The 17,010-nt window shown below is 41.6% G+C and overlaps 1 protein-coding gene across 7 annotated transcripts in view; it reads right to left on the reverse strand.

Annotated features, from left to right (window-relative positions):
- Nucleotides 1-16,465, reverse strand: part of PRPSAP2 (phosphoribosyl pyrophosphate synthetase associated protein 2) — a 70,575-nt gene extending 54,110 nt beyond the window's left edge. Inside the window, exons 1-5 of one of the 7 annotated variants that reach the window (XM_064279370.1) lie at nucleotides 13,624-16,261; nucleotides 11,814-11,931; nucleotides 11,439-11,589; nucleotides 10,444-10,496; nucleotides 6,306-6,372 (exon numbers count right to left, since the gene is read on the reverse strand). In XM_064279370.1, coding sequence (XP_064135440.1) covers nucleotides 6,306-6,372; nucleotides 10,444-10,496; nucleotides 11,439-11,557 — 239 coding nt within the window. In that variant the 5' untranslated portion in view covers nucleotides 11,558-11,589; nucleotides 11,814-11,931; nucleotides 13,624-16,261. Of the gene's footprint in view, nucleotides 1-6,305; nucleotides 6,373-9,193; nucleotides 9,330-10,443; nucleotides 10,497-11,438; nucleotides 11,590-11,813; nucleotides 13,595-13,623; nucleotides 16,262-16,360 lie in introns of those variants that run through there. The other 6 variants (XM_064279369.1, XM_064279371.1, XM_064279372.1 and 3 more) reach the window with 6 other exon arrangements.
- Nucleotides 16,466-17,010: the final 545 nt, after the last annotated feature.

Below are 17,010 nucleotides of genomic sequence, written 5' to 3' on the forward strand. Positions count from 1 at the left end.
GCCTAACTGCTCTGGCTAGGACCTCCAGCACAACGCTGAATAAGAGCGGTGATAAAGGGCATCCCTGTCTGGTTCCCGTTCTCAAGGGGAATACTTTCAGACTCTCCCCATTTAGGATGATGTTGGCTGCTGGTTTTGTATATAAATGTCCTTTATTATGTGGAGGAACTTCCCTTCTATTTCAATTTTGCTGAGAGTTTATATCAGGAACGGGGGTTAGACTTTGTCAAATGTCATTCTGCATCAATTGATCAGATCATGTGGTTCTTGTCTTTTATTTTTGTGATGGATTACATTGTTTTTCTAATGTTGAACCATTCCTGCATACCTGGTATGAATCCCACTTGGTCATGGTGAATTATTTTTTTGATATGTTGCTGAATTCTGTCAGCTAGAATTTTGTTGAGGATTTTTGCATCTAAGTTCATGAGGGATATTGGTCTGTAATTTTTTGTGGTATCTTTACCTAGTTTTGGTATCAAGGATATGCTGGCTTCACAGAATGAGTTTGGGAGTATTACACCATTTTCCATGCTCTGAAATACCTTTAGTAGTAGTGGTATTAACTCTTCTCTGAAAGTCTGGTAGAACTCTCCAGTGAAGCCATCAGGGCCAGGTCTTTTTTTTGTTGGTGTTGAGAGTTTTTAATTACCTTTTCAATCCCCTCCTTTGTTATGGGTTTATTTAGTTGTTCTGTTTGTGTTACTTAGGGTAGGTATTCTGTTTCTAGAAATTTGTCCATTTCTTCGAGGTTTTCAAATTTGTTAGAGTATAATTTTTCATAGTAATTTGATATGATTCTTTTAATTTCAGTTGGGTCTGTTGTGATATCGACTGTCTCATTTCTTATTCAGGTTATTTGCTTCCGCTCGTATTTTTCTTTTGTCAGTTTGGCCAATGTTTTATCAATTTTGTTAATTTTTTCAAAGAATAAGCTTTTGATCTTGTTAACTCTTTCAATTATTTTTCTATTCTATTTCATTTAATTCTGTTCTAATTTTTATTATTTGCTTTCTTGTGGTGCCTGAGGGTTTCTTTTGTTGCTCTCTATTTAAGTTGTAGGATTAATGTTTTGATTTTGGCTCTTTATTCCTTTTGTATGTGTGCATTTATTGCTATAAATTGACCTCTAAGCACTGCTTTTGCTGTGTCCCAAAGATTCTGATAGGAAGTATTTTCATTCTCAATGCATTCTATGAATGTCTTTACTCTGTCCTTAATTTCTTCTATAACCCAGTACTTCTTGAGCAAAGTCTTGTTCAGTTTCCAAGTGTTTGGTTTCTTTTCCCTGCTTTTTCTGTTACTGATTTCTACTTTTATGGTCTTATGGTCAGAGAAGATGCTTTGTGAAATTCCAATGTTTTGGATTCTGATAAGGCTTGCTTTATGATCTAACATGTGGTCTATTCTAGAGAATGTTCAATGTGCACTAGAAAACAAAGTGTACTTGGCTGCTGTTGGGTGGAATGTTCTGTATACGTCTATGAAGTCAAGTTCGTTGATTATGGCATTTAGATCTTCTGTGTCTTTACTGAGCTTCCTTCTGGGTGTTCTGTCCTTCACTGAAAGTGGTGTGTTCGAGTTTCTTACTACTACTGTAGAGCTGTGTAACCTGCTTTTCAATGCTGTTACTGTTTGTTTTATGTATCTTGGAGCACTATCTTTGGGTGCATAAATATTTAATATGGTTATATCCTCCTGGTATATTGACCCTTTAATCATCATATAGTGTCCTTCCTTAACCTTTGTGGTGGATTTAACTTTAAAGTCTTTTGTCAGAAATTAATAGTGCCACTCCTGCTCTTTTTTGATTGTTGTTTGTTTGGTATTTTTTTTCCATCTTTTCAGTTTCAGTTTGTGTCTTTAAATCTAAGGTGTGTCTCTTGTAGGCAGCAAATAGACAGATCATAGGTTTTTTTAAATCCATTCTGCCACTCTCTTTCTCTTTATTGGTGCATTTAGTACATTTAATTCAGCGTAATTATGGGTAGCTATGAGTTTAGTGCTGCCATTTTGATGTCTGCTTTTGTGTGTTGTTGACAGTTTCTTTCTTCCACTTAACTTTTTTTTTGCAGGGTAGTTTTTCTTTATATATATCTTTTCTTCTTTTTAATTGTTGTTGATTTTGTTTTTGCTGAGCCTTTATGTTTTTCTTGTATTTTATTTTGATGTGTAGGGCTGTTAGTCTCCTTTGTGGTTATCTTAATATTTACCCCTATCTTTGTAAGTTTAAGCCAAAATTTTCTCTCTCCATATCGCCTTGGGAAACCCTGGTGGCGTAGTGGTTAAGAGCTATGGCTGCTAACCAAAAAGTGGGCGGTTCAAATCCACTGGGTGCTCCCTGGAAATCCTATGCCCTATAGGGTTGCTATGAGCTGGAATTAACTCCATGGCAACAGGTTCTATGACCTTGACTTCCTCTCCATATGAAAGATCTATGACTATATTTTTAATACCTCTTTTTTTATTTAATATTGCCATCTTTTATATAATGACATCATTGTTTCCCTGTTCTGAGTATTTTTTTATCTTGATTTATTTTTGTGATTTCCCTGTCTGGGTTGTTATCTGGTTGCTCTGTCCTGTGTTCTAGTCTTGGGTTGGTATCTGATGTTACTGATTTTTCTAACCAGAGAACTCCCTTTAGTATTTCTTGTAGTTTTAGTTTGGTTTTTTCAAATTCTCTAAACTTCTATTTATCTGGAAATGTCCTAATTTCACCTTCACATTTAAGAGACAGTTTTGCTGGATATATGATTCTTGACTGGTAAGTTTTTTTTCAATGCTTTATTTATATCATCCCATTGCCTTCTTGTTTGAATGGTTTCTGCCCAGTAGTCGAAGTTTATTCTTATTGACTTTCCTTTGTAGGCAACTTTTTGTTTATCCCTAGCCACTCTTAAAATTCTCTCTTTATCTTTGGTTTTGGCAAATTTAATTATAATATGTCTCGGTGACTTTCTTTCAGGTTTTATCTTATGTGGCCTTCAATGAGCATCTTGGATAGATACGTTCTCATCTTTCACGACATCAGGGAAGTTTTCTGCCAACAAATCTTCAACAATTCTCTCTGTATTTTCTGCTCTCCCTCTCCCTGTTCTGGTACTCCAATCACTCACAGGTTATTTCTTGTGATAGAGCCCCACATGATTCTTAGGGTTTCTTCATTTTTTTTAATTCTTTTATCTGAGTTTTCTTCGACTATATTGGTGTCAAGTGTTTTATCTTCAATCTCACTGATTCTGACTTCCATTTCCTCAATTCTGCTCCTTTGACTTCCTATTCAGTTGTCTAATTCTGAAATTTTATTGTTTATCTTCTGAATTTCTGATTGCTGTCTCTCTATGGATTCATTGTAGCCTACTACATTTTTCATTATGCTGTTGACTAATCTCCTCGACTGCTTTACCTGTGTGTTCATTGGCTTGTTCTGCATTTTGCCCGAACTCCTTCCAGATCTCTTGAAGAGTTCTGTGTATTATTCTTTTGTATTCTACCTCTGGTAATTCCAGGAATACCTCTTTATCCTTAATTTTTTTGTTTTGGGAGCTTGTTGAAACGATCATGGTCTGCTTCTTTATGTGATTTGATACTGACTGCTGTCTTTGAGCCACCTATAAGTTATTGTATTAATTTGTTTGCTTACTGTGCCCTAGCTTTTTGCTTGTTTTGATATGCCCATATAGGCTGCTGAGTGAGCTAGCTTGATTATTTGCACCTTTGAAGCTCTAACATCCTGTCACTAGATGGCTAGAGCTGTTACAAGGTATATGAGCCTAGGCGTCCATTCACTTTTCTTGTATGGATTCAGCTGAGGTGCCCAGGTAGCTGGTCACCAAGTGTGGTGCATGCTCTGCCCTAATCTTAGGGGGCGGGGTGATTGGTGTAGGCACAGGTATCTGGCTGCAGCAGGGGGTCACACTGCGATCAAGGCAAGGGGGTGACAACCATCCCCCAAGTGTCTGTGAGGAAACTGCATCCCTGTTCCCTAAGGCGCACAGGTGGGTGGATTCTGCAACTAGACCATGGGCACCCAATGCTTTTGGCTATAAGGACTGGGAGGTACCACTTATCCTTGGACCCGTCGCGAGTGGGTAGGTGACGCGGGCAGAGCCACCAGTCCTCAGGCCCGATGTGGGTAGGTGAGGACCCTGCTTAAGAGGCAGAGTGGTGTCAAACGTCAAAAACCCACCTCTCCACCACACAGCAGAAACAGTTGAAGGCAACCTCAGGCAACAAGGGCTTGAGCTCCTGAGATGGGCCCAAAGAGGACCATGCATGGGTGAAAGGCATTCAAAGCCCATGGACCATTTGTGCCTGGACAGGAGCCGCTTCTGCCCTGAGTTCTCAGCTTAGAGGAGCCAGCAGATTATTTTTTCCCCCATTTTTTAATTTGTTCCTTCTCCAAGGCAGGGAGAATGGTTAAGGAGGTGCAGCAGGACCTATCTCAAAACCAAACCCACTGCCATCAAGTTGATTCCGACTCATAGTGACCCTATAGGACAGAGTAGAACTGTCCCATAGAGTTTCCAAGGAGCGCCTAGTGGATTTGAACTGCCAAGGTTTTGGTTAGCAGCTGTAGCTCTTAACCACTATGTCAGGCCCAGGGAAATCGACAGCCACTGAAGCTGGCTTGGGGGCTGGGAGTGCAGTAAATCAGACACAAGTATTTATCTTTTATCAAGAGCACTATCCTTCACTGATTTTGGAAGCGTGAGGAGACTGTGCAGCTCGCTGTCTCTCCCTGAGGAAACCCCATCCCAAATGCTGCCACCAGCCCCACCACAGTCGCACCAGGGGATCGGTTCCCGCCAAGTCAGGTTCAGCAACTCCTCGCCGCTTCTGAACTGCCTCTCCCTCCTCCTGCTGCTCAGTCTGATTCCCTAACTTTTCCTTTGATGTCCAGGGCTCCTAGCTTGTCATATATATATAATCAATTCACTTTTTTGGCGGGGGGGTCTTTGTTGTAAGAGGGACCACTGGAACCATCTGGCTACCCTGCGATCTTGGCCCTGCCTCCCTAATGGAATCACATTTGTCTGTGCAGAAACCCAGAAGCCAGAGGAACATAACATGTTCTGTGGCCCGCACCTTCTGTACAAGACAATGGAAGGGTGAAGGGTAAGGTATGGGCACAGGTGACTTCTCTACTAGCACTCTGGCCCTGTGGCAGGCCTAGGAAAGGAGAGAGTGGCAGGCAGGGGTGGCAAGCAATCTCCTAGTATAGTCAGGTAGTTGGAGACTACATCCTGCTGAGTCAAAGGACAGGACAGAGATGTTCAAAATTCAGACAAAATTTCCCTGAAATATGATTCTTCTTCCCCTTCTTTGTTATGTATATATGTTATGTATACATAAACACAAATTCAGCATGCAGCAATTTTCCCAAAATTCCTAAGCTAAAAAATTATTCATTATAAAAACAGACTGATTTCTAAACATCATTAAAAATTGGCTCTGTGTGAAGAACTTTCATGTACAAAGGCATTTGGGAGCACTTGTGCACAAACACACAATGGAAGAATGGGATCCAGGTGGTCACACTTCCTTTCAGAATGGTGCCTGATTGAAGAGTGGCACAGAGCACTTCACTGCACATTATCTTCTAGAGCCAGGTTACATATTGATGACTTAAACCATTTCCAGAACACAGGCACACCAAATGTCACACCAGACAGGAGTACATACTCCTTCAGCACATTTTTTTATTATCTTTTCTCAGCTCGTTTAATATACAAAATAATGAGTGGTGGTCATTTTAAAACTATCTACAGTAAGAGCTTTGAGAGCCTCAAGTAAGCAAACCATTTCTTTCTTGTTTTTTTAAGAGCTTCCCTGCAAGTTTCACAAACTTCTGGCTATTAATTACTAAAAAATTTTTAATGGGTTCTATAATAATCAGGGCTGGGGCCCTGATGGCATGGTAGTTAAGTGCTTGGCTGTTACCCAAAAGGTTGGCAGTTCGAATCTACCAGCCACTCCTTGGAAACCCTACGGGGCAGTTCTACTCTGTCCTATAGGGCAGTTCTACTCTGTCCTATAGGATCTTCATGGGTCAGAATCGACTCGACGGCAATGGGTTTTATCATAATCAAGAGCCTACACTCCAACAGTTGGTTACATCTATTCACCTGAAACACCAAAAGAACACAGCAAAGTCACAGTTACATCACAGAAATTAGCAGAGTAGGATATACCAATTTTAAAACTCCCCAAATTCTTGCTGCCTAGCCAACTCTTACTGTTCTGAACACTTGCCCAACAGAGACCTGAAAGTTGCAGCACTCCTGCTGCGCAGTACTCACTTTGAAACGGTTTGGATGATGAAAACGTCTTTTCCCCTCACAGACTCTTGAATCTGTACTCTTGTTTCTGGCATGAAAATGAAAAAAGGGAGGAAGGATGGGGAAGGTATATAATTTAATTTTTGAAAATACACAAAAAATCTGCATTATTCCTTAAAGTTATAAAATATGGAAACCAGAACTGTTACGTAAGTTGAAAGGCTTTATACACTAAAAGGATAAATATATTGCCATTAATCATACTTTTCAAATGTGTTTAGTCAAAAGATATCCTTAAGAGGAAATTATATTTCTGATTTAAAACTAGTAAATCTACCCTTCTCACTCCTTGTATATAAGCAGTGAATGCTGTAATTTATACCACTCTAAGCACTGTCTTCATAAGAAATCATATACTCATTTATCATATGCTCAGATTCAGAAGAGGACATGGAACAAGGAATATCATTGCTGATATTAGATGCATCTTGGCTGAAAACAGAAAATACCAGAAAGATGTTTACCTGTGTTTTATTAACTATGCAAAAGCATATGACTGTGGATCAAATTATGGATAACACTGTGAAGAATGGGAATTACAGAACACTTAATTGTGCTCATGCAGAACCTGTACATAGACAAAGAGGCAGCTTTTCAAACAGAACGAGGGGTACTGCATGGTTTCAAAAGTGTGTGTCAGGGTTGTATTCTCTCACCAGAGTTATTCAGTCTGTATGCTGAGCAAGTAATTCAAGAAGCTGGACTATATGAAGAAGAGCATGGCATCAGGAGGAAGACTCACTAAGATCTGCAATATGCAGATGACACAACCTTGCTTACTGAAAGCTAAGAGGGCTCGAAGCACTTACTGACAAAGATCGAAGACTACAGCCTTCAGTATGGATTAATTTCAACATAAAACAGAAATTCTCATAACTGGATCAATAAGCAACATCATGATAAAGAGAAAATATTGAAGTTGTCAAGGATTTCATTTTACTTGGATCCATAATCAATGCCCAGGAAGCAGCAGTCAAGGAATCAAACAGCATACTACACTGGACAAATCTGCTGCAAAGGCCTCTTTAAAGTGTTAAAAAGCAAACATGTCATGAGGACTAAGGTGCGCCTGAGTTAAGCCATGGTATTTTTGAATTGCCTCATATGCATGCAAAAGCTGGACAATGAATAGAGAAGATCAAAGAAGAACTGATGCCTCTGAATTATGGTGTTGGCAAAGAATACTGAATAGACAATGGACTGCTAGAAAAACAAACAAGTCTGTCTTTGAAGAAATATAGCCAGAGTGCTCCTTGAAAGTAAGGATGGTGAGACTTCGTCTTATATACTTTGGACATCTTATCAGGAGGGACCAGGACATTGTCACAGTCATCTAGTGCTGCTATAACAGAAATACCACAAGTGGATGGCTTTAACAAACAGAAATTTATTCTCTCACAGTCAAGCAGGCTAAAAGTCCAAATTCAGGGCACCAGCTCTAGGGGAAGGCTTTCTTCTCTCTGTCAATGGAGGGTCCTTGTCATCAATCTTCCCATGGTCTAGAAGCTTCTCTGCACAGGAACCTCACATCCAAAGGATGCGCTCTGCTCCTGGCACTGTTTTCTTGGTGGTATGAGGTCCCCTGTCTTTCTGCTCGCTTCTCTCTTTTATATCTCAAAAGAGACTGACTTAAGACACTATCTAATCTTGTAGATCTCATCAACATAACTGCCACTAATCCATGTCATTACATACTGATATGATTTACAACACATAGGGAAATCACATCAGATAACAAAATGGTAGATAATCATACAATACTGGGAATCACAACCTAGCCAAATTGACAGATATTCTGGGGGGACACAATTTAATCCGTGACAGACATCGAGCTTGGTAAAGTAGAGAGTCAGCGATAAAGAGGAAGACTGTCAATGAGATGGACTGACACAGTGACCGCAACGGTGGACTCAAACATAGCAATGATTGTGAGGATGGTGCAGGACCAAGCAGTGTTTTGTTTTGTTGTACACAGGATCATTTTAAGTTGGAAGTGACTCAATGGCACGTAACAAAAAAAACACTCATTCGATCAACCAGCAGTTACTGAGACCGTAGCATAAAATGTTACATGTTATGAGAGCAAAGATAAGTAAAATCCAATATCCCTTCTCTCAAAACATTTGTGATCAGCCAGAAGGAAACAGACAAATTCAGAACAGAACATTCTACAAGGAACCTTTTTGAAAAGTCGATGTCATGGGAAGATAAAAGAAAAGATGCTAGGACTGTTCTAGATTAGAAGACACTAAAGAGATATAACAAACCCATTAGCTGAACAATGAGTCCTGGCTGGAGCAAAAAAAAGAAGCTATAAAAGACTCTTTAGAACTAGGGACATGTGAATATAGACTAAATATTAGATGGTTAGAGAATCAGTTAATTTTTTTAATATGATAATGGTATTTAAATATGAGAAAGTCCTTATTTTTAGGAGATGTGTGTTCAAGGGTTAAGTGCCTTAACGTCTGCAACTTACTTTCAAATGGTCCCACGTATACATATTCATAAGACAAAATGTTAGCTGTTAAAGCTAGGTGATAGGTATACACATGGGTTTCCCTGAACTGTTCTTTCAACTTTTTTATATGTTTGAACATTTTCGCAATGTTGGAAAAAATCTAATGAGTGTTTACAAAGGAATATGGAGAGCTGGAAAGCAAATGAGCTTTAGCATCAGAGAGACTGTATTCCAATACTGACTCTGCTACCTCTGGGGCCTTCTTACCTAACATCATCCCTGAACTCAGTTTTTTTCAGAAGCTGGTAACAGTAACAAATCAACAAATGTTAGTTCCCACCTTCCTTCCCAAGAGATACCAAGTATTGTCTCTCCCTCATTCACACACCTGGAAGGTGGACCAAGCTCCTCCTGAGTCTTAACACTGCTAGTTCTCTCCTTTCCCCCCTTCCAGACTCCAGACAAAGGGCCTCATCCAATTCCCTTTAGAGGCAGAATCTTCTCCAAACTCTCTCTGCATGTTCTCTTCAAATATTAAAATATTTTTTCCCTACTGGAGCCACATCGGGAATCTTGGGAGATAGGGAAGAGGAGAGTCAATAACAGAAAAATAAATAGGGGGAAGAGCAAAGTTGTGTCTTTTTATCAGAGCCTCTTGTAGCCTTTCTAATATTTAAGTACTTGACAAAGTCCTACAGTGGAAAAGGAAAGGGAACTAGTTATTTATTGAGCACCTACTATGTGCCAAGAACTGGGTTAGGCACACAAATTATCCCATCTAATCCTCAAAAAAGCCCTCATTATTAGAAAGGTTAAATAACTTGGCATGGGTAAGGCTGTATGACCCTCAAGCCCATACAGGCAGGGCATCACTATTGCTAGGGGAATTTCAAATATCCACCATTTACAGGGAAATTACAAAGACTAAATAACACACATTTCTTTAAATTTGGGATTATTATGTAACGACATAAATCAATTAGCAAAAAATATTTTCTAACGAGATTTCACGAGTCTAACTCATGCATCTTGGGTGGTGGCAAAGAATAACAACCAACTACAACTGTGTCCAAACAGGATTCACTCATCCTAAGACAGCACAGATTCAACCAACAATTCATCTGACGTTTTCATTCTGCTGACCGACTGGTTCGTGTATTCATGCAGTTTTTGTTGGGTGAGGTCTAAGACCTGGAGCCCAAGCCCTGAGATGTGACTTGCCCCAGGATTATATGATTCACAGGTATTAACCCACTGCTGTCGAGTTGATTCTGACTTAGAGGTACCCTACAGGACAGAGTAGAACCACCCCATACGGTTTCTAAAGGCTGTAATCTTCACTGAAGAAGACTGCCACATCTTTCTCCCAGGGAGCAGCTGGTAGGTTCAAACTGCTGATCTTTCAGTTAGCAGTCAGATCCTTAACCACTGCGCCACCAGGGTATCAGTGGGAGCTAAAACACCACTTTCCCCCACTTTGCCTGACTTCCTGGTGACAGAACTAAGTGGACAACTGAGTTGAGTCATGTACTCGAACAGTGCACACAGGCCCCATTTTAACAGTGGAGGATAAAGGATGGAGCCAATATGCCGTATTCCACCGAAACACCCACATTACACATGTCCAAGATAGCTCACCTCTGTTAGGTTCCTGGTAAACCTGCACTTTGCCCATCTCCACCCCCAGCCGCCTAGAGAAGAAAAAGGGGGGAAAAGCTGAAAAGGTAATAGAATAGACCTAATATCTTTACTATTTAAGGATGATTCAAAAATTGATTAAAAAATCAAGGAATTCTTACAGTTAGATAAAATGTCAACATTAAATTTATGTCACTTCATTACTTAACCCACTCACCCCTACCCAGGTCTACCCAACAAGGCCCACGTGGTCTAGCTTTGCCTACCTCAGTGACCATCTACCCTGTGCTCTCTGCACTCAACCCACTCTCTGTTCCTGAAACACACCAACTGCTCCAAACCACAGGGCCTTTGAACCTGCTATTCCCTTTGCCTGGGCGGCTCTGCCCCCAGAATTTCATTGGTCGCTCATTCACGTTTCTCAATTCAAATATCACCCCCTCGATTTCAAAGGCTAAAGCCTTTGTCTGCTCCATTACTTCTTTCATACTATCCTCTTCATAGCCTTTATCCACCGTCTGAAATTATCTTGTTTACTTTGTTTACTTACTTCTGGGCCTGGCTTCCCTACTAAAATATAAATTCCATAAGGAGGAAGGATCTTGACTGGCTTACTGACTACTGATCCCCAACAACTAGATTAAGGCCTAGTACATAGCAGGGGTTCGATAAATAATAAATATCTAAAATTATACTTAACAATAAGCTATAAACTGTTTCCATTCAGTATATACTTCATTATTCTTTTCGCTCTAATAATTCTCTGCAAATGTAACACCTAACACAATCCCTGGCACACAATGAATAAATATTTGCTAAGTGAACATGTAAGAAGTGGTTACACTTAACAAAAAGGTTAGCCCTCAATATATACAGCTGATACACAGACTGACCAGAAGGTATGTTTTCAAGTTTAACCATCAGTGCTAATCCGATCAGCAAATTTAAAGCATCACATGAAGGACGTAGATTTTAACGGTAAGATTATAACTCACTCAGCAATTTTCTTTGAAAGCTCCATACATGATGAATTTGAATTCGCTGAAAACAACACCAGGCCTCCTTTGGTTATGTTCATCTTGGTTTCTAATTCAGATGATGCCACACAAAACATCAAAGCCCTCTTGGTTTTCCAATTCTCAGAGCCTAGAAGGATACAAGATATATTAAGAACAGCCATTTAACGTGGAAGATTACTGAAATTTTTTTTTACCAAATGACTTGAGCTGAAAGAAATTAGTTTTCACCATAATTGTATCTTTTCTGTTATATATAGAAAGTTCACTTGCACTTTAGAGTTCTAAATTTATGGAAATATGGTATTTCATGATTTAAAGTTTTCATGACCACTTGATAAATGATACACTTACAAGAAAGGCGGAGCTGAAGAGCTCAGTGAAGCCGATGGCTAGACTTAATATTTTACTGTCTGCTGCTTAAAGTCAATTACGGACAACCTCCTTTTATTCTCTGACAACAAAATTCCTCCTGGATTAACACACAAAAAATGGCAGAGCCATTAGCAAGACATGGACTGACTGATCCTTAAACAAAGAATAAATGACCCATCTATACCCGGCTTTACCTGTAATACCTGTTTACCAGCTGCCCCTCAGATGCCCGGGTCATGTCTAAAACTGACCTTGTCATCTTCATTTTCCTCAACTGGAACACAAGGCTGACTAAAGAAGCCACTCTCTGGGCTTAGCGCCTCTATCGCACAGTGAGAGTGCTGGACTAGGTGCAGCAGCAGCTATCTAGCGGGCGGCGGGGACAGGGCACCTCCCCAGCAAGCCCACTGAATTTCCTCACTCCTGCGCTTTCCTGGCATGGCTCTGGGGAAATTGGTGATCACAAAAGGGCTGAAACCTAGCCAACTTTCCTGTTACTATTAATTTTAGCTATGCAAGTAACACACAAAAACATTCTCCTTGTAAAAAATCAAAACATTACAGTTCGGGCTAAAATCACCACCCCCAAACACAGGCTCCTCCCCACCTCCCAGTAAACAACTGTTCATATAAGTTTGGCACGGACCCTGTCAAGCCTCTTCTATATTCACATACATATGACCCCCATAGAAAATACATATAAAAAAGGTATGTTTCTAACATAAAAAGGTAACATCATACATATCTATAATTTCCTTCTCCACGAAACAATATATGTTAGAAAATACAGACCTATTTCGTTTTATTTAATAGAGTATGTTTCCCATAGATGGCCTCTTAAGGGGCGTTTCAGCTCTGACAATCCAAGGTCTCACAATGGGAAATATAGGGACTAAAACAGAATTTATCTTGCGCCAACACATTACAAACAGAAACCAAAGCCCTGTGAGACCAAGGGCGGGTCACTGGTGTCCACCAGGGTGTGCCTCTTCAGCAAAAAAAAAAAAAAAGTCAAAATCAGCAGGGGACTGAAAACTCCACCCCGCAGGTCAAACCAGGTCCCGTTTTTGTAAATAAAGTTTTACTGGACCACAATCATGCTCATGTGTTTACTGATTACCCAGGGATAAAACAGCAGCATTGTGTAGTTGCAACAGAGACCACGTGGCCCAGAAATCCTAAAACACTTGCTCTCTGGTCTTTTCTGAAAAAGCTTGCCGAGCCCCGCTTTAGAGCACAGTGTGGGATCTGCCAAGCAAGTGAGAACAGGGCAGAGCAGTCAATACAAACTAAAGAAATAACATATTTAATCATCAATACTTACAGCTGGAAGGGCTTTTTGATGTCTCTCAACCAATATATGCCTCTGCTTAGGAACAGAGGCTATTAGTTTGGGAACAAAAACAACAACAAATCTCACTCCCCTGTCATAAACACAGACTTTGGAGTCAGGCTCATGCTTACATCCTAGCTCCTACTTTACCTCAGCTTGCTGCGAGTCCTTGCCTAAGTTACTTAACCTCCCTTAGCCTGCGTTCCTTCATTCACAGAACTGTTAAGACTGACTAAGGTTACTGTAAAGTTAAATAATTTCTGTAAAGCACTTGCCACATTGCCCAGCATGCATTACCAGTCAACGTCTAATACTTTGGTTATTTACCCAACAAGTACAGTAATATTAACGGGGTTGTCATCTTTTCATATCCGTCAACCTTGAAATAAGAAGCTCCTTAAAGGACTTTTTTTGGGGGGCGGGGGAGGGACTTTTGGGACACTTAGAATAAAGTACCTTAGGGGTAGGAGATCTTAGAGGCAATTTGGTCCTGCTGTCCATAGTCCTGTTTGAAGCCCATCTCCAGCATCCCTGCCAAGGAACCACTCCCAGGGACTGGTGCCCACAATCCTCTGAGGGCCCATCCATTCCAAATTCTTCCTTAGGAAATGCTGAGATTTCTCTCCCTGCAGCCTCCATCCACTGGTCCTTTTCCTTCCTTTGAAGATTTGTGGGAAAAGAGCCAACTCCTCTCATACAGGACAGCCCTCTCATCCTACCTCAAGAGTCCCTTGCCTCTGTGTAATCTCTTCTCCAAATTTTCTGGAGTGTTTCCTTGTCTGTCATAGTTTAAATTCCAGTCATCACCCTGACCATCCTCTCCCAAGTTCCAGTTCTTCAAATATTAGGCTGCTATAATGGAACCCTAACCTAAGACCACCCTTAAAATGGCAGTAGGCGGGCTAGAGAAGGACAGTCCATTTGTCTGCAGAGACTAAGGAAATGGTTATCAATATAATCCTGTTCTGTGAGTAACTGGATTCCCAAGCTAGTCAAACATCAGGGTGTTCTAGCTGTTTTTAGTTCTCTCCTACCTGATGAAAATTCAGGTTGTGCTTTTTACCAATTGCTAAGCTTCAAGAAAAGTGAATTTTAAAGGCTATTCTCAAGATAACATTTCCAGTTTTTCCCCCAAACTTCAGTTGCTTGCACATTTATAATGTGTTAAGAATTATTTATAACATAGACGATAACACACTCTTTACAAGGAATCTCAGCATCTTGTAAAAACCAAATCACACTCGTCTTCGAATGAGATTTGTGAATCTGTTACATCTGATGAATGGAGCCCACAGCAAGAGAGATCACTTGCTGGTGGTTATTTCAAAACCATTCACCTCTATTTCAGATGAGGAAGGCTCAGCATTAAAGTATGTCCGTTAGTTTCCCTCTAAAAGCATCCACTGTTTCAGTTCAACACTTATCTAAAGATGCTGAGCGAAAGACTTGGGTTTGCCTTTGGTGGTTTACTAGCTACAAGGCTGTGGGTCAGTCACTTGGCCTCTCTGGGCTTCAAACTGTCCCTTCTGGACACAAAGAGTCTCAGCACAGCAGAGACGCTTTTACTATTATATTTTTAGCTGTACCCCAGTGCCTAGAGGGCACCTGGCACAATCTTGTTGAATAAAGCCTGACCTCAATAACTGCAATGATTTAATAACTGGAACTGAAAGTAGCCTATAAACTAAAAGGCATCACAAAGTATAAAGGACCGTATTTTTATTATAGATGTACCTCACTCAAAGAAAATTTGCTTTCTGTATGTCAATACTGAGGAGAATTTGAAGGACAAAATCTAATTCAAATTAATCTTCCACTCCTCTGTGATCCCACACACCTGGCTCCTTCTGGCATTAGAACCCTTCCTTATAAGTAACATTTACTGACCATTTTAGAACACACCAGGCAATGTGCTGAGTGTTCTGAACTCTTATGACAACCCAATGATGTGAGAATTAAATCCATTTTAATGGGGAGAGTGAGGTTTAGAGATAAAGAAACTTCCCCCAGGATGCAAGACCTGTAAGTGGCAGAGACCTTTATTTTGCCCTCAGTCTGATTTGTAGTAGTTAGTTACATTCAATGGAGGCGCCACAGCCTGTCTCAATACCACACAAAACTGACTTGAGACCCAGGCTGAATCCCACAGAATGAGTGTGGACCTCAAATAACGTATGCACAAGTATCCTTATTTCAAAAAACGTCCATTGTAAACATGCCATACTTGGAAAGGCATTTCTATCATGTGTCACAAAAGAGATGCATAAATTCAACTCAGTATTTCCACTTCTGGGAATTTATCCCAAGGAAAGAAGGAAAAAGCTATATGCCCAGTGATGCTCACAGCAAAAAAAAAACCCAAAACCAAACCCATCGCTGTCAAGTCGAAAGTGTATTAAAAAAAGGAATACTGGACACATGAAAAGGTTCCGTAATGGGGTAATTAAGTAAAACTCCGAACACAGATGGAACACATAAGACCAAATCTTCAGCACTGTGCAAGAGTGCCTGAAAGGAACTACGTCTCCTCCAATCACAACTGGGTAGTAATGGTACAGACCAGAGAGGAAATAAATTCAGACCCGAGGCTCAACAATGTGGGTGAATTATTGTTGTCTGTGCATTTAAATTTGTTAAACGGTAGAACTCACACTTCCTAGCGCCCCGAATTCCCATTTCGGCATTTTCATATTGCTCGCAAAGGCTAAGCACAAATTGCACCCGTATTAACGTAAGAAAAAAATTGTTATTATTCACGTAATGCATCGGGGCAAAACATTTTAACGCAGAATACGACCTAAAAATGACATTATGCTCCTCTCTCCACCTCTGCTAGGCCAAGTTCCGAATAGTATAAAAACACCCTTTTAGGCTAACAGAAATGGTCACGACTAGCCAGGCCAAACGAGTGCAAAACGGGGACTCTGTCAGATTCTGGATCCGTGAGGGCTGGTTTGAGGCTAGTTGTCTGAGCTGCCCAACCACGGGTCCTATAACTGAGGCTTGACTCCACAACGCGTCTCGGGACGGGCGCACCCCGTGGCGCCTCCGGGCCCGCCAACCACGCCGGCGGAGAACACATGAGGGAGGGGCGGCTGCGGGAGCCGGCCGCGGCCTCGGTGCAAGACGCCCCCCTCCCGTCGCCGGGACCCCGGCCCGCCCGCCGCCGGAGCCCTGGCTCCCGCCCGCCTACCTGGCCCCGACCCCAGCCCCGGCCCCGCCGCAGCCTCCCCGGGCGAAGGTAGAAAGCGCTGAGTCCCCAGGCGGCGTTTCTAAGAGCAAAATGGCGACTCCACGCACGAGCCGCGTCCGCAGCGACAGCGAGGCCTGTGGGCGGGGCCTGGGCGGGGCCAGTCGCTGGGCTTGAGAAGGCACCTGGCTCGGGGCCGTGGGCGTGACCCGGGCGTGACCCTGGAGAAGAAGGGGCTGGGTCTTCCGGGCAAGGGTGAGGGGTGGGGCCAGGCCGGCATGAAGGGCGGGGCAGGCGGGACCAGCGCTTTTGGGACCCCCTAGTTTTTTTTTTTTAGTTTTTTAGTTTTAGTGGTTGACGGCGCTGGGTTTTATAATATTAGTGGTTGACGACACTGGGTTTAGCCGTTAGGTTTTTTTGAGTGGTTAGTAGTTGAGCATTGGCTGCCAAGCAGAAGGTCAGCAGTTGGAATTCATCAGCTGCTCCCTGGAAGCCCTATGGGGCAGTTCTACTCTGACCTGTAGGCTCGCTATGAGTCAGAATAGACTTCACCGTTACTGGTTATAGGGTTGCTGGGAGCCCTGGTGGTGCCATGTTTAAGAGCTCAGGCTGCTATCTAAAATGTTGGCAGCTCGAATCCACCAGCTGCTCCT

Source organism: Loxodonta africana, chromosome 2, assembly GCF_030014295.1.
Source record: "Loxodonta africana isolate mLoxAfr1 chromosome 2, mLoxAfr1.hap2, whole genome shotgun sequence".
Taxonomy (NCBI): domain Eukaryota; kingdom Metazoa; phylum Chordata; class Mammalia; order Proboscidea; family Elephantidae; genus Loxodonta; species Loxodonta africana.